The sequence below is a fragment of the Lethenteron reissneri genome, chromosome 2 (genome assembly GCF_015708825.2).
Source record: "Lethenteron reissneri isolate LAM-NWPU_2019-01 chromosome 2, ASM1570882v1, whole genome shotgun sequence".
Classification (NCBI taxonomy): Eukaryota; Metazoa; Chordata; class Hyperoartia; order Petromyzontiformes; family Petromyzontidae; genus Lethenteron; species Lethenteron reissneri.
The window spans coordinates 11,562,336-11,588,727 of record NC_083780.1 but is presented as its reverse complement, the minus strand read 5'-3'; the positions used below and the strand labels follow the sequence as shown (position 1 = coordinate 11,588,727).

Sequence of the window (26,392 nt, the reverse complement as noted above, 5' to 3'; positions counted from 1 at the left end):
CCTGATTACAGCTCTGCAGAGCCAGCGGTGGTCATTCCACATTCCTATGGCGGAGGTGAGTCAAACACTGTTGACGACGACTGTCGGAAATTACCCATCACGAGTGCCGTTTATTGGGCCTCTGTTTGGTAAATGTTTGCTGACCGGGATGAGGTCACCGACTCCGCTGACCTTTTGTGGTTTCGTGAGAAATCAGCACGGTGATGAAACAGACGCCCCCCCCCGTGCGTGTCTGCCCATTCACCCGTCGTTATCACAGCCGTTCCAGCAGCCGGCCGCGTGTCTCACACACGCCGCGCCGCATCAAAGCATCCCGCGCGGGAATTCGTTTCGCCTTTAAATACCCAACGCAAACGTTTGTACATCTCTCTCTCTCTCGCTCGCACGGCTCGCGTTTTAATAGTTTAAACACCTCGTCTGAGTGCAACTGGGTTTAATTAGCGGCGCAAATTCCTTGGGAGAAGACAGCGCGCAAATCGCTTTGTTAGCGCGCCGTCACAGCCGCCCCATTAGCGGCTTCGAGGAGCCGAAAATTGGATTCTCGCGACGTCTCTCTCTCTATCCGCTTGACCTCGGCAAATATTCGAGGGGCTTTTGAGGCCGCTGTAAAAACCGTGGCTCTTGCGGGTAACAAAAAAAAGAAAAATCTGTTAAAAATAAAAATCAGTAAAAAAAAGTCCCCATTTATCGACCGTCGGCTGCTCTTCTCTCCGCCGAGCCTTGCGGCCGGAGGCTGCGGCAGCGGCGTAGGCCCCTCGCGGCGGCGGCGGCGGCGGCGGCGCTCGCTCGCGCCAAAACGTCCACCTCCCCATCCCACCGGGAGGACCTCGTTAACGTCGCTCACCACCACCGCAGCCACCGCCGCCGCCGCCGCCACTGATTGGAGTCGCGCAGCAAAGTCGTTGTGGGCCCACGCGCTCAACCTTCAACAATGCGCCTTCAATCCTGATGACGACGATGATGATGATGATGCTGCTGCTGTTGCAGCTGCAGCTTGGAAAGCCGAATGGCGTTGACAAGATGTCACAAATAAACTCTGGTCTAAACTATAAACTAAACTAATGTTATTTTACCAGGTAAGCCCCACTGAACTATATAGCTCTTTTTTTCAGAAACGACCTGGCCACTAATGATAGCTCAAAGAAATGGCTTATCGCGTGGAAATGTATAGCAGCCAAATACTCTAAACGCACGTTGACTCTAAATGTGAAGGGGGAAAACCGGAACACCCGGAGAAAAATCCACACGGCAACGGGGAGAACGTGCAAACTCCGAACATTCAGCAGGCGTCAGAGAAGGGGTCGAACCCACGACCTCCTGTGTACCAGGCGAGGGAAATAACATCTCGCCTCCACTGGGTCTGTAGTCCGCACAAAAGAGTGGCTGAGTGTGGTTAAGGCTTAAGTGCAGTAGGTCAAAGAACAAAACAGACTCAAGTGCTACAGATTGAGAAGTGGCTGCCAGATTCAGCACCTGCATAACACACTCTGCCAACTCACTTTGTTTCACACAAAGACAAAGATCCCCCGTATAGCCTGAACAGACTGTAGGGGCAAGTGCTGCTAGCGAGCACCTATGAAGGCCGCCACGGCACACGAGGGGGTGGGTGGCCAACACCACGCCCGGCCGCCTTTGTCTCCCCAGTGGTGTTGTTTTACACACCACACAAGGTACTAAGTTGAGGCTGAGTCAACCTAGGAAGAGGCCCATGACCAGTTCAGATAATCGTCACCGGTGTTGGCCGTGGGCGGGAATCGAACGCGGGTCGCCGGGTTCGTAGCGCAGCGTAGCGCTACCCGCTACACCACCGCTTCCCGCATACACACGGGCGCATACACGCACACACGCAACGCACACGCCGGGATGCGACTTGCGGTGATATGCGTGATGAGGGTACCTGTATTTGGTCGAAGGGCACCTCGAAGCTGAACGACTCGTTGTAGTAGGGGTTCAGCGTGTTCTTCTTGATGGTCGTCTTCTTCTTTTTCATCCTCTTGGCGTTCTGCATCAGATGGATCTTCACGTAGGGATCTGTAGGGGAGGCCGTGGCGCCGCGGCGACGAGATGTCAGCTACCTCGCCTGGTACGCAAGTGGTTGTGGGGCCGATCCCGACCCTGACGCCAGCTGCTGTATATTTGGAGTTTGCGTCTCTCTCTCATCATCATCATCACGTTGGCTAGGAGATGTTAGCTACCTCGCCTGGTACGCAGGAGGTCGTGGGGCTGATCCCGACCCTGACGCATGCTGCTGTATATTTGGAGTTTGCGTCTCTCTCTCATCATCATCATCACGGTGGCTAGGAGATGTTAACTACCTCGCCTGGTACGCAGGAGGTCGTGGGGCTGATCCCGACCCTGACGCATGCTGCTGTATATTTGGAGTTTGCGTGTCTCTCTCATCATCATCATCACGGTGGCTAGGAGATGTTAGCTACCTCGCCTGGTACGCAGGAGGTCGTGGGGCCGATCCCGACCCTGACGCCTGCTGCTGTATATTTGGAATTTGCGTGTCTCTCTCTCTCATCATCATCACGGTGGCTAGGAGATGTTAACTGCCTCGCCTGGTATGCAGGAGGTCGTGCGACTGATGTCGACCCTGACGCCTGCTGCTGTATATTTGTAGTTTGCGTGTTCTCCCTCCCCGTAGTCGCGTCGATCCTTCCCCGTTTTTTCCCTCTACATTTAGAATCAACACGCGTTCAGAGTATTTGGCAGCTATACATTTCCACGCGATGAGTCCCTTGCTTCTGGAAAAGAGCTACGGAGCTGAGTGTCCCTTCCCTGGTGTAATACAAACATAGTTTAGATCAGCATCCCGGTCGTGCTGTTGGCGCTAGCTCGCTCGGGACTCGTGCGCAACGCGCTTGTAGAGAACGGCCCGTGGAAGGAGACACCTCAGAGCTAATATTGTGGCCCCTACGGGTGACCTCTGAACCGCGCAGTACGGGAGTGGCACCTTCCCACCTGCTGTGCCACAGGGTGATGTTCGTGGAATGATAAACCAATGTTTTTTTTTATTCAAAGAGCTGGGATTTAGATGTCAAATAATTTTCATGTTTTTAGTTTTTTTAACAGCTTCGTTGAGCCCCCTCGATCCGGCCGAACAAAAGCTGTTTGGGCATGCGGTGGCTGGGCATGCGGGCTACATGGCCCAGCCAACGCAGCCTTGCCTGCCAGAGGTGCTCACCGATGGGACTTTGTCCAGATCTTTCGAGGATTTGTGAGCTCCTCACACAATCCAGCCTGCTGGTTAAACTCAGGATAGATCGTAGGCAGGCCAGCCTAAATGTTTCTAACCGGCAAAGATGTTCCATTAGGGGGGGGGGTCCACAGTTTCGCAAGCGTAGAGAAGGGAGGGAATGATCGTGTAGGCCCAGGCTGAGAATACCAACTCCACCACACCTGACCTCTGGCCTGTGAGGGCAATACAAACCGGAGAGGCCGCCGACGTCCATCTTCTTGAGGTTCTTTGCTTCGAGGACGACCACGGTGAGCTTGCCGGCCGTGGGGACGTAGCGCAGCGAGAAGCACACGTCGCCCAGCTTCTCTTGCTGCTCGCACGCAGGGAGAGGGAGCGACACGCGGCGGCACCGCTCGGACAATCAGCTGCGCTGCCAATCACCCTCCAAGTAAAAGCACGCCACTCAATCGCCGTCCGCAGCTGCTGTGTCCGGGTCTGAGCGAGCAGTCAGGCGCAGAGGTTGCAACCGGGTACCTGATACCCGTACCCTACCCGATACCCGGCTACCCGTACCCGGCCGGGTACGGGTACCCGTTTGCGACCCTGGTGCGGCCGGGTACGGGTACGGGTAGGCCGTGAGTCACTGGTGAGTAGCCGTTTGTCACTCATTTCGGGTAGGGTACGGGTACGGGTAGGGAATGGCTACCCGTACCCGGCCGGGTACGGGTACGGGTAAGGAATCAAAACCCGTTTGCGACCTCTGGTTGGGCGGCAAGGCGTGGTCTGGGCGTGGCTACGGCATCTGGCCACGCCCTCTAAAGCAGAGCCCCGCCCCCCTTGCTAATTAGCTCCACGCGTCCCCTCCCCCACCCGCCACATCAGGATCGCAACGACCAACGGCCAATCACAGTTGCGTAGACGCGTCACACGGTGACGACATACGCCGCTGCTACGAGCAGATCGACGCTCGAGAGTCGAACCCCTCTCTGCTGCTCGCAACCGACTGCGCGCAACTGCTCCCCGCGACCGGTTGTGTGCAACTGCTCCCTGCAACCGGTTGCAGAGACGTCCGCACGTAAACGATTCAGTTGCACGCGACCGGCTCTTAAGAACGGAGCCCTCCTCCTCCGCGGTCGGCACTTCCCCAGCTCTCTCCCTCTCTGCGTCCACTCATCCGCCGCGCACAGATCCCACGTCGAATCGCAGGGGGGGGTGGGCGGGGGAGGGGTAGAGAATCGACTCACCTCCTCCTTGTCGGCGCTCTCCAGCTCCCTCCACTCCTCCGTGACGTGGCCCAGGTCCACCGTGTTCATGGGCACGCGCACCTCGCCCATCACGTCGTGTTTGGAGAAGCGATCGAAGTCGAACACCATCATGACCAGGGTCTTGCCGCCGAGCTCCGAGTAGGGCACCTGCGGGGGCGGCACGCGGCGTTCGGCGCGTCGAGTTCGTCTCAGCTGGCCAGGCGGGGAACTCGGCTCGGAGGGGTCGGAAACGGAGAGAGAACTCGACGTGAAAGCAACTAAATTCCGTGCGGTGGGAAAGCGGGCTCGGACAAATTGCTCCGAAACCGTTGACAGTGGGATTCGCGCCGCGGATCGCTTCGCAGGCACGGCGCGCAGAGGGTTTGCATCGAGGGCGAGGGGCAATGGTGCTGTTTGTTTTGACGGTTAGGGGCAATGCTGCTGTTTGTATTGACGGTTAGGGGCAATGCTGCTGTTTGTTTTGACGGTTAGGGGCAATGCTGCTGTTTGTATTGACGATTAGGGGCAATGCTGCTGTTTGTATTGACGGTTAGGGGCAATGCTGCTGTTTGTATTGACGGTTAGGGGCAATGCTGCTGTTTGTTTTGACGGTTAGGGGCAATGCTGCTGTTTGTTTTGACGGTTAGGGGCAATGCTGCTGTTTGTATTGACGATTAGGGGCAATGCTGCTGTTTGTTTTGACGGTTAGGGGCAATGGTGCTGTTTGTATTGACGGTTAGGGGCAATGCTGCTGTTTGTATTGACGGTTAGGGGCAATGCTGCTGTTTGTTTTGACGGTTAGGGGCAATGCTGCTGTTTGTATTGACGGTTAGGGGCAATGCTGCTGTTTGTATTGATGGTTAGGGGCAATGCTGCTGTTTGTATTGACGGTTAGGGGCAATGCTGCTGTTTGTTTTGACGGTTAGGGGCAATGCTGCTGTTTGTATTGACGGTTAGGGGCAATGCTGCTGTTTGTATTGACGGTTAGGGGCAATGGTGCTGTTTGTTTTGACGGTTAGGGGCAATGCTGCTGTTTGTATTGATGGTTAGGGGCAATGGTGCTGTTTGTTTTGACGGTTAGGGGCAATGCTGCTGTTTGTATTGACGGTTAGGGGCAATGGTGCTGTTTGTTTTGACGGTTAGGGGCAATGCTGCTGTTTGTTTTGACGGTTAGGGGCAATGCTGCTGTTTGTATTGACGGTTAGGGGCAATGCTGCTGTTTGTTTTGACGGTTAGGGGCAATGCTGCTGTTTGTATTGACGGTTAGGGGCAATGCTGCTGTTTGTTTTGACGGTTAGGGGCAATGCTGCTGTTTGTATTGATGGTTAGGGGCAATGCTGCTGTTTGTTTTGACGGTTAGGGGCAATGCTGCTGTTTGTATTGACGGTTAGGGGCAATGCTGCTGTTTGTATTGATGGTTAGGGGCAATGCTGCTGTTTGTTTTGACGGTTAGGGGCAATGCTGCTGTTTGTATTGACGGTTAGGGGCAATGCTGCTGTTTGTTTTGACGGTTAGGGGCAATGCTGCTGTTTGTTTTGACGGTTAGGGGCAATGCTGCTGTTTGTATTGACGGTTAGGGGCAATGCTGCTGTTTGTATTGACGGTTAGGGGCAATGCTGCTGTTTGTATTGACGGTTAGGGGCAATGCTGCTGTTTGTATTGACGGTTAGGGGCAATGCTGCTGTTTGTTTTGACGGTTAGGGGCAATGCTGCTGTTTGTATTGATGGTTAGGGGCAATGCTGCTGTTTGTTTTGACGGTTAGGGGCAATGCTGCTGTTTGTATTGACGGTTAGGGGCAATGCTGCTGTTTGTATTGACGGTTAGGGGCAATGCTGCTGTTTGTATTGACGGTTAGGGGCAATGCTGCTGTTTGTATTGACGGTTAGGGGCAATGCTGCTGTTTGTTTTGACGGTTAGGGGCAATGCTGCTGTTTGTATTGATGGTTAGGGGCAATGCTGCTGTTTGTTTTGACGGTTAGGGGCAATGCTGCTGTTTGTATTGACGGTTAGGGGCAATGCTGCTGTTTGTATTGATGGTTAGGGGCAATGCTGCTGTTTGTATTGACGGTTAGGGGCAATGCTGCTGTTTGTTTTGACGGTTAGGGGCAATGCTGCTGTTTGTTTTGACGGTTAGGGGCAATGCTGCTGTTTGTATTGACGGTTAGGGGCAATGCTGCTGTTTGTTTTGACGGTTAGGGGCAATGCTGCTGTTTGTATTGACGGTTAGGGGCAATGCTGCTGTTTGTATTGACGGTTAGGGGCAATGCTGCTGTTTGTATTGACGGTTAGGGGCAATGCTGCTGTTTGTATTGACGGTTAGGGGCAATGCTGCTGTTTGTTTTGACGGTTAGGGGCAATGCTGCTGTTTGTATTGATGGTTAGGGGCAATGCTGCTGTTTGTATTGACGGTTAGGGGCAATGCTGCTGTTTGTTTTGACGGTTAGGGGCAATGCTGCTGTTTGTATTGACGGTTAGGGGCAATGCTGCTGTTTGTTTTGACGGTTAGGGGCAATGCTGCTGTTTGTATTGATGGTTAGGGGCAATGCTGCTGTTTGTATTGACGGTTAGGGGCAATGCTGCTGTTTGTATTGACGGTTAGGGGCAATGGTGCTGTTTGTATTGACGGTTAGGGGCAATGCTGCTGTTTGTATTGACGGTTAGGGGCAATGCTGCTGTTTGTTTTGACGGTTAGGGGCAATGCTGCTGTTTGTATTGACGGTTAGGGGCAATGCTGCTGTTTGTTTTGACGGTTAGGGGCAATGCTGCTGTTTGTATTGACGGTTAGGGGCAATGCTGCTGTTTGTATTGACGGTTAGGGGCAATGCTGCTGTTTGTATTGACGGTTAGGGGCAATGCTGCTGTTTGTATTGACGGTTAGGGGCAATGCTGCTGTTTGTTTTGACGGTTAGGGGCAATGGTGCTGTTTGTATTGACGGTTAGGGGCAATGCTGCTGTTTGTTTTGACGGTTAGGGGCAATGCTGCTGTTTGTATTGACGGTTAGGGGCAATGCTGCTGTTTGTATTGACGGTTAGGGGCAATGCTGCTGTTTGTATTGACGGTTAGGGGCAATGCTGCTGTTTACATCGAGGGCGAGGGGCGATGCTGCTGTTTCCCAATGGAGTGAGGTTCATAATCATCGCAGCAGCCACTCGCGACACCGCCTTCGTTGCACTGTCAAACAGGACACTCCTCACCCCGGCTGCCTCCCCCTCCACTCACTCCGCCCTAGGCCTCCCCTAGGTCGACTCAGCCTCAATTGAGTACCTGGTGCGGTGTGTAAACATCGACACTGGGGAGACAAAGGCGGCCGGGCGTGGTGCCCTTTGCGTGCCATCGGCGCTACTCGCTAACAGCGCTTGCCCCAACAGTGTGTCAGCACAAATAGGGGGAATCTTTGTCACAAACGCCGTGCAGTTTGAAGCCGTTATTTATTAATGAAGACATCGCATTTACATTGCAAATGAAGCGGGTGACCTATTTTTCAGAGCCGCCACCGTCTGTGAAGAGAAACAGTCGGCGAGGACTTTCCTGGCGGTGCAGATCTCGGTGTTGCCTCCGAAACGTCGTGATTTTTATTTTATTTTTATTTTACTTTTTTTAATTTAAATTTTTTACCTACGTGACTTTACCGAAAAAACCCAAGAATATGGGGGAGGTCGTCGCGAGTGGGATCCACCGTGACCCCGCTCCCTTGATGTCGGTCAGTGGCAGCGGACGCGTTGCGCTCTCGAGATGAGTGGCTACGTGACGCCCGCGTCGTGCCTCTCTGCGACGCTTCACGACCGTCGGTTGCAAGCGACAATGCGTCGGCTCCGTCCGTCCGTCGCATGTGAACGCACTTGCTGAGCGCAGAGCCCGAAATGGGCCCAAAAACGTCAGGCTGTTCTCGTTTAAGGCTGCGTGGACCTAGGGGTGACGCCCAGGACCGGTTCAATTCAAATCCGGCCACCGTTGTTGTTCGCGAGCGGGGATCGAAACACGTGTCGACGGGTCCGCAGCGAAAGTGCGCTCACCGCTGCGCCACCGCTTCCCTCGCGCGTGGGCCGCGCAAAACCGCACAGACGCCCACGCTCGCGCACAGACTTTCAAACCGCCGCCGTCGCCGTCGAATGAGTCACACCTCATCCAATTAGCGGCTAACGAGCCGCTCCGCACGGACGCCGAAAAAATTACGAGCAACGTGTTTTGTTGATCCGGCCAAACAATCTCCCCTAACAATCGAGGGGGGGCGGTGGCGGTGGGGGGGCGGTAGGGGGGGGGGAGCGTCACGTGACTCACAAACTAGTTCGACGACGGCAGCCGTCGCGATCCGCTGTCGTTGCCAAGTGGCGGCAAGGGGGTTTCGCGGTTCGAAGGCGGCGCAGGCCGCCCTGGGCAATACCGCGGTGGCGGTGCATTAACCGTGGGGCGCCACGCGTCCACGGCGGAGACGGAGCGATGATGACGATCGGTCGGCGTGCGTGTGTTGCAGGATGGATTGCTGCATTGTGGGATTGTGGGATTGTGGGAGGTGACGGTGTGACGATGATGTTGGATGACGACGATGATGATAACAATGACGACGACGACGATGATGATGATGATTATGATGACGATGATGATGATGACGATGACGACGATGATAACAATGACGACGACGACGATGATGATGATGATGACGATGATGATGACGACGATGATGACGACGACGACGATGATGACGACGATGATGACGATGATGACGACGATGATGATGACGATTGGTCAGCGTGCGTGTGTGCAAGATGGATGGCTGCATCGTGGGATCGTGGGAGGTGACGGTGTGATGATGACGATGATGACGACGACGACGATGATGATGACGATGATGACGACGACGATGACGACGATGACGACGAGGACGACGATGACGACGACGACGACGACGACGATGACAAAGATGATGATGACGATGAGGACGATGACGACGAGGACGACGATGACGACGACGACGACGACGACGACGACGACGACGACGACGACGATGACAAAGATGATGATGACGATGAGGACGATGACGACGAGGACGACGAGGACGACGATGACGACGACGACGACGACGACGACGACGACGACGACGATGACAAAGATGATGATGACGATGAGGACGATGACGACGAGGACGACGAGGACGACGATGACGACGACGACGACGACGACGACGACGACGACGACGATGACAAAGATGATGATGACGATGAGGACGATGACGACGACGACGTGAGAGAGTGGCGGAGCGGGGCACCTTGAAGGAGAAGCTCTCGTTGAACACGGGGTTCAGGGTCTTCCGGTGCACCCTGGTCTCGTACTTCTTCTTCTTGTCGGGCAGCAGGAAGATCTTCACGTAGGGGTCGGACGTCCCCCCCATGTCCAGCGCCGGCAGCTCGGCCGCCTGCAGAATGCCCACCGTCAGCTGCCCAAACACGCGGCGCACACAGTGAGCACGCGGCATCGCACACGCAACAAACAACATACAACACACAACGCACACACTACAACTGGCGTTTAGCTCGGCAAAGGGGAGGCCAACCCCCCACAGCACCACCGATTCACAGAGCTTTGGTCACGTGGTCCCACACTGCCCGCCCCCTCCGCACCACCGAGTCAGAGCATGGGTCACGTGGTCCCACACTGCCCCGCAGCACCGATTCAGAGCATTGGTCACATGGTCCCTCACTGCCCCCCGCACCACCGAGTCACAAAGCATGGGTCACGTGGTCCCACACTGAGGGCAGTGTCACCGAGACGATGCACGCAGAGGGGCGACCGAATGGCTTAACAACCTGGATACCAACACAGGTAAACGTCACAAACGTCACCTTGCCAACACGCTTCTATTATTATTATTATCCTTCGTCATTGCCAATTAAAAACAAGATAGCTTGTTTACTCTCTCGGCGCCTGCGGCTGGTGTTGATTGATGTGCGAACTGCAACACCGGTTTGGTCTCGTTGTTTACAGACTCCGGTTCAGACATTCGCCATTGGTGTTGAGCAGGACTCAAACTCGGTTTGCTGGGTTCGATGTGCGGTGCGTTGAGCACGAAGCACTGCGCTTCCGCTCGCCATGCACGCGGACACACACACACACTCACGCGTGCATATAAACACAGACAGGTCCACACACACACACAAAGGCATGGTCAAAATATGTACAGACAACCCAGCACATCAACAATAGCCACCTTTCACTGCTAAGTGCCAGGGACATTACGAGCGCGATCGTGCCAGGCTAAGTGCACTCAGAGTGGCTGAGTGTGGTTAAGGCTTAAGTGCAGCAGGTCAAAGAACAGAACAGACCCAGGCGCTCCAGATTGAGAAGTGGCTGCCAGATTCAGCACCTGCATAACACACTCTACCAACTCACTTTGTTTGACACAAAGACAAAGATCCCCCGTCTAGGCTTAACAGACTGTCGGAGAAAGTGCTGTTAGCGAACACCTATGAAGGCCGGCATGGCACACGAGGAGGTGGGTGGCCAGCACCACAGCACCACCGCGTTTGTCTCCCCAGTGGCGATGTTTACACACCGCTACACCTGGTACTTATTTAAGGCTGAGTTGACCTAGGCGAGACCCAGGACCGGTTCAAATAATCGTCACTGGTGGTGGTCATGAGCAGGAATCGACCACGGGTCACCAGTTTCGTAGTGTGGCGTGCTAACCGCTACACCACCGCTCCCCCCCACACACACAAAACCACACAAAGATCCCCCATGTAGCTTCCACAGGCGGTTTGGGAAAGAGCTGTTGGCGAGCATCTACGAAGGCCGGCACGGTACACGCTGGGATGGCGTGAACAGCACCTCGCCCGGCCACCTTGGTCCCACCAGCCGTTTACACACCTTGCCAAATGCTCAATGAAGGCTAATTCTAGATTTGAAGCTTTCGTGACTGCAAGGATTCATATTCTTAGGTTTTTTCGGTAAAGTCACGTAGGTAAAAAATTAAAGTAAAATAAAAATAAAATAAAAATCACGACGTTTCGGAGGCAACACAAGCTTCCGTCTTCAGGTGGAACCGTCACAGCACGATAGCTGCATCGAAAGTGAGAGAAAAAAAAACTAAGAATATCAATGAAGGCTTCTGAGTCGACCTAGGGGAGGCCCAAGACCAGTTGAGATATTGTTCACCGATGTTGGTGAGCAGCGGCGATGTAACCCGGGTGACTGGGTTCGTAGCGGAGTGCGCGAACCACTGCCTCACCGGCTCCTCACTCACCTCCGACAAACACGGTCGGCTACGTATGGGGCGCGCAGCAAGTTGAACACGCATACTGCTGCTTGTACACGCTATCACACGCTATCACACGAACACACGCACGTAAACGCAGAGAGCTATATCCGTTGATGCGCTCCTATCCCAGCGGTGGCGAGGTGTGTGCGCGTGTGTTTCAGCACCTGCGAGATTAATTACCCTCCGCTTTAATAAGCCAATTAACGTACCTGCTCCCCACCTGCCCCCCTCACTTGAAACACAAAAGACAAAGATCCCCCCATGTAGACATAACCGACTTTTGGGGCAAGTGCTGTTAGCGAGCAGCACCTATGAAGGCTTGCACAGTACACGAGGGGGTGGGTTCCTAGCACCACGCAAGACCGCCTTAGTCTCCCCAGTGGCGATAGACATAACCGACTTTTGGGGCAAGTGCTGTTAGCGAGCAGCACCTATGAAGGCTTGCACAGTACACGAGGGGGTGGGTTCCTAGCACCACGCAAGACCGCCTTAGTCTCCCCAGTGGCGATAGACATAACCGACTTTTGGGGCAAGTGCTGTTAGCGAGCAGCACCTATGAAGGCTGGCACGGTACACGAGGGGGTGGGTGGCCAGCACCACGCCCGACCGCCTTAGTCTCCCCAGTGGCGATGTTTACGCACCGCTACACCAGGTACTCATTTGAGGCTGAGTCAACCTAAGCGAGGAGGCCAAGGACCGGTTCAGATCATCGTCACCGGTGTTGGTGGCCATGAGCGGGAATTGAACTCGAGTCGCCGGGTTCGTAACCTAAACACATTGGCACACACACGTTATCCTTTTTTCAGGAGGGCCCTGCCTTGGTTTTCGCACTGGGCGAGCGATGCTGCTGCTGCTGCTGCCGCTGTTGTGAGTGATGCCAAGTGAGTGATTTGCAGGGGAATTTTTGTTTGCATTGGGATGATGGACGCCAGATGTTAACTACCTCGCCTGGTATACAGGAGGTCGTTGGTTCAATCCCGACCCTGATGCTTGCTGTATATTTGGAGTTTGCGTGTTCTCTCCGTTCTCCGGGTCCGCGCCGGTTTTTCCCTCCACATTTAGAAACGTGCATTGTAGAGTATTTGGCTGCTATAGATTTCCATGTGCAAAGCAATTTCTTTCAGCTATCATTAGCGGCCAAGTCGTTTCTTTAACAATAGCTATATAGCTCAGTGGGCCTTACCTGTTAAAATTAAAAATAGTTTACGTCTGGGGAGGAAACCAGAGAGCCCAGAGGAAACGCATTCAGAACACGGTACAAACATACAAACTCCACAACAGAAAGGCACCCCAGTCAGGAATCCAACCCAGGCCCTATTTTCTGATGCCGCTGTTGCTGCTGCTGCTGCCCCTGCGGCTGCATCGGGCAGCGGCTGCACGAGCACAACCAACAAGCAAACAACTCAACATATTCGTCAACAACACTGTGGCTTTAAAAGTAAAAAAAAAATAACAAGTTGGCGACGTTTTGGATAATGATCCTTCCCCATTGCGCGAAATGTCGCCCCATTATAATAACTCTTCGGGCGAACCAAAGGAATGGCTCCATCACTTTACAACTGAATCGCTAAACGTTGCTCTACCAAAAAACCATACGTGAAGAGGGAGAGCTATGGAGGGGGAGCAGGAGAGATGGATCGCTACGAGACGTGGCATTGGCTTGGGGAGTGAGGCCTTCATCCAGCAGTGGATAAATCATGGCTGCTGCTGATGATGAAGACGACGACGGTGGATGTCGCCGTCAACAGCGGGCGCAGGATTCTCCGCAGCGGGAGTCACGGATTCCCAAACGAGGGGGGGGAGGGGAGGGTGGCAACAATTAGCGTAAGCAGCGAAGTGACCGCACCAATTACGGCCTCCGTGGCTTACGAAGCCATCTGCATCAATCACGGCGCTCGTTACACGGCACTCAAGGACGATAGCTCACGGGAGTTGACAGAGGCCATTACTCACGGGCCGTCTTTGTACGCAACAAAGACGGTCCGTGTAACCCGCACGGGCTGCTGGGGCAAGTGCTGTTAGTCGTGCCTGTGAAGGGCGGCACGGCGCAGGGAGGGGTTGGGTGGCCGGCACTGTTCCCGGCTGCCTTTGTCCGCTCAACGCTATGTTTTACACACTGCACCGGGTAGTTATTTGAGGTTGAGTTGACCTAGGGGAGGCGCAGGACCATTTCAGATACATTACACTGGTCAACACACTTTTTCTGGCATAAGGTATTCCAACGGTTTTAAGGTAATTTTGGGGTGCTGATTCCAAATCTGGCATCAGGTTTTTGAGATATCAAATATTGCATTTTCAATAAAAACTGCAAAAGAAAAATATTAAATGAATGTGGATATCTACATAAAATGATATTATAAACACACTATCCTAAAAATACAGCACCATATTTTAACACTAAAGCAGTCACTGACTCGCAACAACTTGCAATCATAAGTGACAGAGTTAATTTCGGGTAAAATCAATGAAAATGGGGTATGCCGATAGCATAAAAATGAGATGTGATAGAGAAAATCTGAGATCAGATTTGGAATCAGCACCCTGAAATTAGTCTAAATCAGCTGCAAAAGTCCAGGCCAGTAAAAAATGTTTTTTTTTTGTTGACCAGTGTTATTGATGTTGGCCGTGAACATTGCACACACAACAGCAGCCATACGCCACCAAGTGGAAGTTGTGTCACCACAGTGCTTGTGCCAGGCTAGGTGCGCGTTGAGGCCACGTGACGCGTCGAAGGCTCGCTGGCAGGAGGTCACACATACACAAAGTGCCACTATCACCCTGCACACAGCGTTGGTTTACGGTGCTTTTTCTGCAATATTTTGCTGTCTTTTCTTGGATTTTCTGTTTGCACTCAGTCACATATTCACTTTAAGATGTTTTTTGTTCATGTTTTTGTTTTTTGTTTGTTGCGGTTGCACCCGATTCAAGAGCCGAATGGCTCACAGGGCTATTACCTAATAAATGAACTTGAACTTGAACAGATGCGCAACGCTACCGCCCATCGCCACGTCTCACCCCAACCGCCTCACCGCCATGCCCCACCGCTCCACCGCTACCGCCAACCGCCACCATCCCATCGCTCCTCCCCACAGCAAAACAACAAATACTCTGCATATATAACCTAAACTGGAGAAGAGCTTATAGAAATAAACAATTGTTATGTGGAGGGCAGTAGGATCGAGGGGAATCGCTAAACTTACTCTGCTTTCTGCCACACCCACCACTATCTTCCCCACCGCTACCGCCCCACCTCGCCCGTTGTTGTCTATGCGAAATGTCACACTGGGAGAGGGAAAGGTTGCCTCTAATCCGCTCTTAATTGAGACAAAGGTACGCACGCGCCTTCCCATGCAATCCCAGCGGCGCCCCCTCACGCGTTCATGCCTCTGGTTCATACCGCGGTCCAACGTCAACGACATCACCGCCGTAAGTATTGCTACCCACTCCCCAAGCCATCGGCATCTCTCACCTGCGTGCTCTGGAAGTCGTAGTCCAGGGTGAACTGCAGCTTCCCCAGTCTCTCCTCCTCCTTCTGCAGCACGATCTCAGGGGGGGGAGGGCCCACGTTGAAGTCCACTTCGTCGATTTCCGGCTGAACCTGGAGCACAGACGATGGCGGCGGCAGAGGTGGTGGTTATTCGGGGTTGATACAAGGCTGCCCGCCTTGGGGAGCGGTGGTGCCGCGGTTAGCGCACTGCGCTATCAACCTGGGGACACGGGCTCCATTCCCGATCACGGCCAACACCAGTGGCGATTATCTGAACCAGTCCTGGGCCTCCCCTAGGTCGACTCAGCCTCAAATGAGTACCTGGTGCGGTGTGTAAAAACATCGCCACTAGGGAGACAAAGGCGGCCGGACGTGGTGTTCGCCACCCACCCCCTCGTGTGCCGTGTCGGCCTTCATAGGTGCTCGCTAACAGCACTTGCCCCTACAGTCTGTAACAGGCTATACGGGGGATCTTTGTCTTTGGTGGTGATTGGTGGTGATTATTTGGGGTTGATAGAAGCCGCCCTCCTTCAGCGCTTCACACGCGATAAGCGCCTTGCATCTCATCTCAGCGCACTTCGAGGAGCGCCCCCCCCCCCCCCCAATGGCAGCTGTCCACGTGTGGCACAAGGAGACTCGGCACCTGGGCTGCAATCGGGCATCTGTCTGATGCCATTCGGGGACAATGTTGCTGCTGCTGCTGCTAAGTGTGATCCCAGTCGAGTCACTCGCAGGTAAATGTCAAATTTTTAAAGTTTGGACAACCACGCCGGCACACTAATGGCCAGCTCGACAGCGACAATCTCCCCCGCGACGTCGGACGCACTGGCTTTGAGAAACTTTTATAATTTTATTTCATTTAACACTTGCACCAAAGCGGACGTGTGGGGGGGGCGGAGCGGTGGTGAAACTCGTGCCGCACAGCAAGAAGGGGCCTAGGTTCGATTCCCGACCCGGGCGCGTTGTCTCTCCCCTCTTCTGCGCGGGTTTCCTCCGTCTGTTCGGTTTCCTCCCCGTAGCTAAATAAAGCCACACAGTGGCCAAAACATCCCAATGCTCAAAACGTCTCTGCAATTGACTCAATTGGGATCACACAGCCGCAACATGCCGTACCCCCCCCCACCCACTCCTCCACCCACCTCAATCTTCAACAACTCGGCAAGACCCTCCTGAAACGGGGTCTGGAGGCCCAGCGGCGACCTCCAGCCTCCCGACCCTGTCACCGCCTCGTGGCCGGCGGAGGGACCCACCTTGTCCTTGTAGGTCTGCCCGAGGTTCTTCACCTCCTGCAGGTTGATGGCGTTCTTCTTCTCCTTGCTCTTCTTGCCCTTGCGCCGCTTGCAGCAGCACTTCTTGCAGACGCACGCGCAGCAGCAGAGCAGCAGCACCACCCCGACCACCGCCACGCACACCAGCGCCCAGGGCGGCACTGCGAAAGCAACAGCATAACCACGATGAGGCTCCACCTGACTCTTGCCACTGACGCCGCCGCCACCGCCACTGCCTTCGTCTCACTCACGCTGCCGCCGACTCGCTCACACGTCATACACTGACTCACTCATCGTGCGCTGACTAACACATCGTGCGCTTACTCACACTGCCGCTGACTCGCTCACACATCATACACTGACTCACACATCATACACTCACTCACACATCATACACTCACTCACACATCATACACTGACTCACACATCATACACTGACTCACACATCGTACACTCACTCACGCTGCCGCTGACTCGTTCACACATCATACACTGACTCACACATCATACACTCACTCACACTGCCGCTGACTCGCTCACACATCATACACTGACTCACTCATCATGCGCTAACTCACACATCATACACTCACTCACGCTGCCATTGACTCGCTCACACATCATACACTGACTCACTCATCATACGCTGACTCACTCATCATGCGCTGACTCACTCATCATGTGCTGACTAACACATCGTGCGCTGACTCACACATCATACACTCACGCTGCCGCTGACTCACTCACACATCATACACTGGCTCACTCACACATCATACACTGGCTCACTCACACATCATACACTGGCTCACTCACACATCATACACTGGCTCACTCACACATCATGCACTGACTCACTCACACATCATACACTGGCTCACTCACACATCATGCACTGGCTCACTCACACATCATGCACTGACTCACTCACACATCATACACTGGGAGTGTCGTGCTGCCAGCTATGGCTGCAGGTTTTGTCGTACGCGTTATGTGTATCGTTTATTGTTACATTTTAAATCACAGTTCCGATGATTACTGTTGTTACATTGTTTTATTAGCTTTCTATTGGTGATTCGAAAACATATGGTTAATCTAAATTGTCTTATTGTTGTTGTTGGCTTGCATCACATTGTGATGTTTGCACGCAACGTTTTAATAAGTTTATTTTTAATATTTGCTGGTTTATTCCAGTATGTTTCTGTTGCGCGTCGTCGCTTTAAGATGTTCTGTGTTCATATTTTGTTTGTTGCGGTTGCACCCGACTTAAGAGCCGCACGGCTCACAGGGCCATACCTAATCAATGAAACTTGAAACTTGTCTCTCTCTCTTCGCGTCCGAGAATTAAAGTTCTCTCCCGTCCTCCTTAATGAGGCGAAGCCAGGCCGTGTCCCAGTTTGAGATATCGACTGGTGCCGGTGGGCAGGCGGTTTTCGTGGAGAGTTCCAAGGTCTGTCTGGGCTCCCGCTTGAGTACCTGGCTGGAACGGGTGCTTCCCTCCTGCCGTGCAGTGCCACTGCTACCCAACTCAACAGAGTCATTCGCTCGGGTCGTCGTCTTCGTCATGGACAACGTAGCTACCAGCATCGGTGAGCGGACACAACGTACGCCCGCTGCGGCATATCCGTGTCTCCACGTTCGAAAAAATTAACCCGTAAAAACAAAGTTTGTCACTATAAATCCTTTATATGCGTGGCACCGGTTTTATTTTATTATTCATTTCTGTTTTTCTTGAGTAAGAGTTTCATTTTTATCACATTGGTATTTAAATTAAATATGAAAAAAAATTCCTAAAAAGTGGAAAATTTTGGGGGAAAAAATTCACGAAAATAAATTGTCACGCACAACGAGTCTGTGTGCAAAATGTCAGCTCGATTGGATCAAGGGGAAGTGGGTTAAAAAACGACCGAAAGATTTGCACGGTCGTAAGCGCGCAAGCAAGTGAACTTAATATAAAGGATTTAAAAATAAAGTGCATTTTTTTACCCGTCCCATCGGGCACAAGGCCTTTCACACACGAATGGACTTCAAGAGAAAACAAATGTCGCCTCGACGAACAGAGGCGTTGTTTGTTCTCTTCGTGTTCACGCTTTTTGTTTCCGTTCCGGCGGTGGGCGTTGGGGCAACCCGTATCAGCTGTTTGGTTTTCCCACGTATTGCCCGCTTCCTCGGCCCTTTCCCCAACGTCTCTATTTTTAGCTCCATCAACGTTCGCGCGAACGTAAAAAAACTGACCGTGTCATGCCGAACGCTTTGTAGTCATTTCCTGCGTGAAATTACTTTCAAATTGGTGCCCCCCCCCCCAACCACCGCCCCCTGCCAAGTTATGCAAGGCCCGGCAGCCACAGCGGTGGTGGGGGGGGCTGGCTGGGTGATTGGTTTATTTATTTCTCTGTTTATCAACTCTCTCCATACTCATCTTCTTGGTTCTTTCGGTAAAGTCACGTAGAAGGAAAATAATAAAATAATAAAAATAAAACATCATAAAATAATTCTCCATATTCATCTTCTTGGTTCTTTCGGTAAAGTCACGTAGAAGGAAAATAATAAAATAATAAAAATAAAACATAATAAAAGAATTCTCACGACTCTGCCTTCTCGACAGACCTGTTCTCCACCTGAAGACGGCTGCTTGCGTTGTGGCCGAAACGTCGTGAGAATTATTTTATTATGTTTTAATTTTATTATTTTATTATTTTACTTCTACGTGACTTTACCGAAAGAACCAAGAAGATGAATCCCTGCAGTCACGAAAGCTTTAAATCGAAATCTCTCCATATTGCCTATCCGTTACTCGACAGCGGCACAATGACGTACGTCAAGATCCCCCCCCCCCCCAGCTGACGCACAGAGCCGTGAACGCGACGTTGCCGTGCTGTTGTACTTCGGATGAAATGACGATGCCAACTTGTGGCGCTAAGAGGCTGCCGTAGCAGGGCGTCCGCTCTCGTAGAGAGCGAGAGAGAGAGAGCGGCTCAGAGAGAGAGAGGTCGACTCGGAGACAGAGAGAGAGGACGACTCAGAGAGAGAGCGGCTCAGAGAGGACGACTTGGGAGAGAGAGGACGACTCTGAGAGAGAGAGGACGACTCTGAGAGAGGGAGGACGACTCTGAGAGAGAGAGGATGACTTGGAGAGAGAGCGGCTCAGAGAGAGAGCGGCTCAGAGAGAGGACGACTCTGAGAGAGAGAGGATGACTCTGAGAGAGAGAGAGGACGACTCGGAGAGCGAGAGGACGACTCGGAGAGAGAGCGGCTCAGAGAGAGGACGACTCTGAGAGAGAGGATGACTCTGAAAGAGAGAGGACGACTCGGACAGAGAGCGGCTCAGAGAGAGGCGACTTGGAGAGAGAGAGGACGACTCAGAGGCGCCAGGAGAAGGAACCGCGGACGAGGAGCAAGAAAGGCAGCAGCAGCCACACGATGAACCGCTGGCGTCAGCAACAACAATTGACCAAGATCTGCGGTCCTCTATACACTAAGGTGTTACCGGCCAATTCATGAGTGTTTACATGTGGGAGAAAACCAGAGAAAACTTTATAAAAAGTTTGTTTTTACGTTATCAATGCGTTTCGCCAAAATCAAAACGCGACGATACCTATGTAATAATTTCAGGATGTATCGTACAACAGAGCAGCAACGTTGCTAAATACGCCGAGATGTTACTCAACGGCGACTGATAGTGTAACTATTCATTCGCAAATTGGCAAACTGGTCATCGGGGAGAATTTTATATTTTTACTTTGATTCTTAACAGGCCCCATGGTGTAAACAAAAGTTGTAAAAAAACAGTGCTAAAAATAAAAAAAAATTCAATTATTTTTTTAAAACCAGCGCTAAAAGGACAAGCACGGTCCTCCCCTCTCCCTCCCGATGACGCCATGGCATGCGACGGCACCTTGCTGTGCCGCTCGCAACGTAACCTTACGATGGCGGCGGTACAAATGCCGATAAGCGCATGTTTGTTTAACTTATTTCGCACTGTGTGAGGGAAGGACAACAAACTAAATACATAAAGCAGTTCTAAAGAAATCGGTTTCTAATTTCAATATAAAAGTGCATAGCTCTAGTGGCTTGCTAATATCGGAAGGCACAGCGTTCCAGATGGCCAGCAGAAGAACATCTGAGATGACCGTGCTAGATAAATGAGTTTGGCAATATATAACGGTGTTAATGACGACGGCGGTCGGCGGTCTCGGAGGTGTTGATGTTGTTGTATATGCACCACGCACGGGGCAGGCTGCCCAGCTCGTTCATGAACTTGTCCCGGATGCGGGGAAGCCCCCCGCCGCCGTCTCCCCCCGCCGTGCGGTTGGCGTTGGGGGGCGGAGGCGGAGGAGGAGGCGTGGGGGGCGAGGTGGGGGGCGGAGCCCGGATGGCAGCGCGGCGAGCGGCGGTCATCGTCTCCCCTCCTCTTCCTGTTGGGGGGGGGGGGGGGGGGTCGGAGTGGGGGGGCAGGGGGGAGGGGGAACAACCGAGCACAGAGAGAGAGAGGTGGCGCATTGCGGTGTGGACACGACTGGTGTCAGCAGCACACGGCACGGGAACACGCCGCTCAATCATCCCCTGTCGTATAGTTCTATAAATCGTCGCGATTCGGGGACCGCGACGATTCGGGGAGGAGGTGGTCACGGTTCGATCAAAGCATAGTCTGGGGTTTCGCCATCTCGATTGTATCGTTGACCCCCGCGACACAGGGCGGCAGTGGCGGCTGCTGCTGCTGCACGTGGCGTGGCTGCTGTAACTCAGCGCTGTGGAGGCAGCAGCGAGGAGATTGGTGGATCACCACACAGATTTTTCGATTTAAAGTTTTCGTGACTGCAGGGATTCATCTTCTTGGTTCTTTCGGTAAAGTCACATAGAAGGGAAATAACAAAATAATAAAATTAAAACATAATAAAATGATTCTCACGACGTTTCGGCCACAACGCAAGCAGCCGTCCTCAGGTGAAGAACAGGTTGTTGAGAAGACAGACCTGGCATCAAAGACCGAAGTTCGCGTGGGGCGAACGTACCGAGCGAATGAGGAGGATCCTGAGACTTCCGCTGTCTTGATCAGACGTCCCCGGCTGTGTCAGGGCGGTGGTCGAGGCATGGGGAGGGGGAGGAGGAAGAGGAGGTGGTGATGGTGATAAAGAGGGAGACACACACACAATGTATCATTAAGAGTCAAAGTGATGTTCTGCTCAAATGAGCCATGTGGCAGCAGTGCTCATCTCCTGTTTATCCAACCCTGAGCCACTGGTGGAAATTCCACGTTCATATGGCAGGGCCAGGACATCCACAGCAACAACCACCGTTGACCTCTCACAACAAAACGGTGCACATTTTATGGACTCTGGAGGGATGATGGGCTGAGTCAACCATCCCCAACCACACAGCCCTTCCGCTGATGCTCCCGGCGGCCGGAACATTCAGAGTGACTTCAACGGACGACCTCTCAGGGGTGTCGCCCATCTCTTCGCTGCCACACTCCTCACGTGAACCCCAAACCCTGACCTCAACGTAGCCCTGACGCTGAATTCCATACCCTGACCCGTAGCCCCATGACAATGCCTGCCTGGCATTGACCATTCGCAGGATTCCATCGCTCGCCTCTCCTTGTACAGCGGCCCTTTCGTTCGCCATCGAACAAAGACGGTCATCGCATCGCGCGCTTTCAGATGCTCTTCCACGGCCATCTGGAACGCCCTTCCTTCCGTTATTAGGAAGCCACTGGAGCTATGGACTTTTAAAGCATCTAGATTGAACACTCATTTGTTTTGAACTACCTTTGGTGTTTAGTTTGTTGTCCTTCCCCCGCACCTCCGATTAGCTCGGTTGGCTACGTACGGTGCGAAAGAAGTTCAACTTTCATACATACAGATGAACAAATGCCCAGCAGACGGACTGGCACGCTTGCCGGTTAGTGCTCGGCCAAAACTAAACGAGGACACAAAAAAAGCAAAGACCTCAAGGTCCCCAGTCCAGGGGAGCTTAATTCACCCGGCCGAGCCTCCATCACCGCTGAAAATGTCACCGGGCCGAGTGTTAAAATTACGCAAAGCCTTAACGTACCATGCACTATTCATAAGCCATACATCATTTATGGCATCTCAATGGGCTCCCAGATTTATAATGGCAACCTTTAAAAAATAAATGGAAAAATATAGATAACAACAACAACAGCTACAAATACCCGAGCGGGCGCCGCCTGCAATCCTGCGTCGTGGTAGGCAGATGAGAGTGGATGGTGGATCACGCGCCCGCTTTCGTGAAACTCCCTCCCCTACCTGAGGGCGTCGAGGTTGATATCTAGTGGCTTGCCAGGGTGCGATGTCAGTACAGCAAGTGGGATCATTCCCATCTGTATTGCATCTGTATGGGGATTGAGTGTCATCCACCCATCCGGGTCATACGGTTTTTTTTTCCCCCCAACGTGTAGAAACATGGATGGAGTTGGTCAAACATCCCACTATAGGATCACAGAAATTGGACAATTGTTGGTAGTGCTGGGTCTGGCTCTCATCCCAAGCACTTGATTGTGGTTTCACACGCCTCTGAATCATTCTCTACTCTCTCTCTCTCCGAGAGCGAACGAAACCTGCATGCGTGACAAATGTGACATTATTATAATTATTGTTGTTATCGTTATTATCATACACAACGTCAGCTCGCCTAATCGTGACGCACTCAGCGGCTATGGCTCTCGATACCTTCACTGTCTCACCATTGGAACCTCCTTTGCCAGTAGCAAAATATGATAATTGTTTTTTTTTACCCTTTAATCTGGCAACAAAACTGACACCTTTTTAACAAGGAGTCATGTTTGCATTGACCACAATACCTGCAGTCGGAATGCAAACAAAAAACACAACTCTGATAATGTATGCACTGTCCTTGAAGTTGATTGGTCCACACCCGAGCAGCTTTCTTTAGAGCCTAGTCTCACATGGTGTTGGACCAGATGACGCCAAAAGGCGCACATCAATTTCAAGGAAAGCGCATACATTATCAGAGTTGTGTTTTTTGCTTGCATTCCGACTGCAGGTATTGTGGTCAATACAAACATGACTCCTTGTAAAAAAGGTGTCAGTTTTGTTGCCAGATAAAAGGGTAAAAAACCAATGATCACCTTCACTGTCTCTTACGTGACTCCTACCAGGCCCATTGCCTGTCCGCGCACTGGCAACTCGTGCATGTGCACAGGGACAGCTGCCATTGAGTCTGTGGAGAACAGGTCTGTCGAGAGACAGAGTCTGTCTCTCGACAGACCTGTTCTCCACCTAAAGACGGCTGCTTGCGTTGTGGCCGAAACGTCGTGAGAATAATTTTATTATGTTTTATTTTTATTATTTTATTATTTCCCTTCTACGTGACTTTACCGAAAGAGCCAAGAAAATGAATCCCTGCAGTCACGAAAGCTTTAAATCGAAACCCTGATCACATGGATCATTATAATGACATTTATAACGCACCAGATTTTTGCAGACGAGTCAACAGGGCTGCTCGAAAGCCCCGACCCAAACAGATAGAGAGAGGCCTTTAGATGTTTCTTGAAAGTCAGAGTGTATTTGATGTTGTGGATGTGCAAAGGGATAGAGAGTTCCGCAGCGAGGGGGCGACAGCAGAGAACCGACGTGAGGCTGTAACAGTTCAAGACCTTTGGTGACCGAAGCAGATTTTGAGTGACGCTGCGTAGGGATCTACCCGTGTGATTCAGCGCAAGGCGAGAGTAGTGAGGCGAGGTTTGCTGGGGAACCGGTGGTGAAAGTTCGATAACAAAAGCAGGCGATTTTAACTTGTCTAGATTTCAGCTCGCCATGCGAGAAAACATGATTCTCAGCTGGCGAGAAAGTGCTTTGGCGGGTCAGTGTTGAAAATATCCCAACGCAATGGTAATGTACGTACGCATGTACAGAGGCAAAGATCCCCCTTATAGCCTGTAACAGGCTGTTGGGGCAAGTGCTGTTAACGAGCACCTATGAAGGGGGTGGACGGCCAACGCCATGCCCGGCCGCCTTTGTCTCCCCAGTGGTCTTCTTTCAGATGGCATTTTTGGGGATTGCAAGGGAGTACATATTGACGTCGAGAATTGATGTTTACAAACCACACCAGGTACATCTTTGAGGCTGAGTCGACCTAGGGGAGGCCCATGACCACTTTAGTTAATCGCCACTGGTGTTGGCCATTAGGTAGCAATCGAACTCGGGTTGCCGGGTTCATAGCGCAGCGAGCTCCACTACCGCTCCCTGCATATATATATGTACACACATACACACACATTAATTCATTCAACCGTTCATTTCCTCGCGTGAATGGCAGGGTCACACGGGTCTCGGGAGATGCGCGCACGTGCGCGCAAATAGTCCGCCAGCGCGCGCCACTGCCTCTTTGTTTTAATTGCTGCCTCCGCTAATGGAATAAGGCACCACGCACGCCCCAACTGAGACGGGCACATTAGGGCCCGGGCGGAATGGCAGTGAGTGGCAAGCGCGTAATTGGCTGTAGCGGCCCACAATGTGGCCGTGCCGGTATTAATGCTAATCGTGTCTCGCTCCGAGTCGTCGTCACGGATCTCCTACCCCCCCCCCTCTGCCTGCCTCTCCATCCCTGTCTGTCTGTCTGTGGTATTTTTCCCGGGGGGGGGGGGGGGGAGGCGACATTTGTTTTCGAAGATCAGCCACCGCGAAAAATCCGAATGTTCGATGTGCGAGTGTAACGACGTCAGATCTGCCTACGTCGTGCTGTGCGCCGGTAATGCTCGATCTTGCAGAAAAAATGTTTTGCTCAAAATTAATTGCAGCGATGCCTCGATTCACCGCAATGGCATGTCTAAATATATCCATATACATTCATAATAAAGGTTTTTGGGTTAGATCGCGTAAGTATAAATGTGTCGTAACCCTCCACCACCTGACAACAGCCGGTCAGGTTTGTCACGTCAACAAAGCGCAAATTAGTGACTCATTTAGCCCACCGGTGTGTTGGAGAGTAAATCCACAACATTTACGATCCGAGTAGTAAGACGTTTCGCTGGTAATTACAGCCAGGGTCATCGGGCAATTTACCAGAATGGTGAAGCAATCCACCTGTTTCCGGTCTCAAATAGAGCAAGGCGATATCTTCTTGGATTGCTTGACTATTCTTACTCTCCAACACACCGGTGGGCTGAGGTAGCAAACTCATCGGCACGTCGTTTACGTGACAAACCTTACTGGCTGTGTCGGGTGGTGGAGGGTTACGACACATTTATATCTTCTTGGTTCTTTCGGTAAAGTCACGTAGAATGGAAATAATAAAATAATATTTATTATTATTATTTTATACAAATATTTAGTATTATTTTATTATTTCCATTCTACGTGACTTTACCGAAAGAACCAACAATATGAATCCCTGCAGTCACGAAAGCTTTAAATCGGCACATTTATACTTACGCGATCTAACCCAAAAACCTTCATCGTGAATAACATCAGTCGCGAAAGCCTAAGGACGTGTTAAACTAATACATACATGGATGCATTAATTAATTTCACTGCATGAATGCAGAAATTGAAAATCGAATTGACTCAACTCAACACTCTAAACTCTCCGCCGACGAATTCAGCCCCGCGGCAGCCACCCACTAGTGCACCGGCGATCGCCCCACGTCCACTCCCCGGCTGGCGAGGGCGGCGAGCGCGCGAGAGAGAGCAGTTGCAACTGGTGGACTTTGTTGCACTGCCGCCCCTGTTGTTTCCGATTGAAAGCGGGACATGCAAGCGGCCTATAGCACCTGGCACACCCCCACGGGCGGTCGACCGGCCTCATCCCAAGCGCGACGCTCGCTGCACCGCGCTCGGCTTGCCGGATTTGACGCGGCCGGGTGCACTCCGGGTGATTTGGTCCGTGGCACAACTCGAATAATATTGTGTGTGTTGGGGAGGGGGGGGTGGCTGGGGAAAAGACAATTTATTTTTTTAATTTAGAATCCTTCATG

The 26,392-nt window shown here is 52.2% G+C and overlaps 1 protein-coding gene across 2 annotated transcripts in view; it reads right to left on the bottom strand.

Moving 5' to 3' along the window:
- Positions 1-26,392, bottom strand: part of LOC133343462 (synaptotagmin-1-like) — a 54,120-nt gene that overhangs the window by 4,688 nt on the left and 23,040 nt on the right. For both annotated transcript variants that reach the window (XM_061553099.1, XM_061553109.1), the window contains exons 2-9: positions 21,447-21,500; positions 20,664-20,849; positions 16,417-16,595; positions 15,149-15,277; positions 9,691-9,858; positions 4,426-4,593; positions 3,434-3,551; positions 1,898-2,031 (exon numbers count right to left, since the gene is read on the bottom strand). In XM_061553099.1, coding sequence (XP_061409083.1) covers positions 1,898-2,031; positions 3,434-3,551; positions 4,426-4,593; positions 9,691-9,858; positions 15,149-15,277; positions 16,417-16,595; positions 20,664-20,832 — 1,065 coding nt within the window. In that variant the 5' untranslated portion in view covers positions 20,833-20,849; positions 21,447-21,500. The remainder of the gene's footprint in view (positions 1-1,897; positions 2,032-3,433; positions 3,552-4,425; positions 4,594-9,690; positions 9,859-15,148; positions 15,278-16,416; positions 16,596-20,663; positions 20,850-21,446; positions 21,501-26,392) is intronic.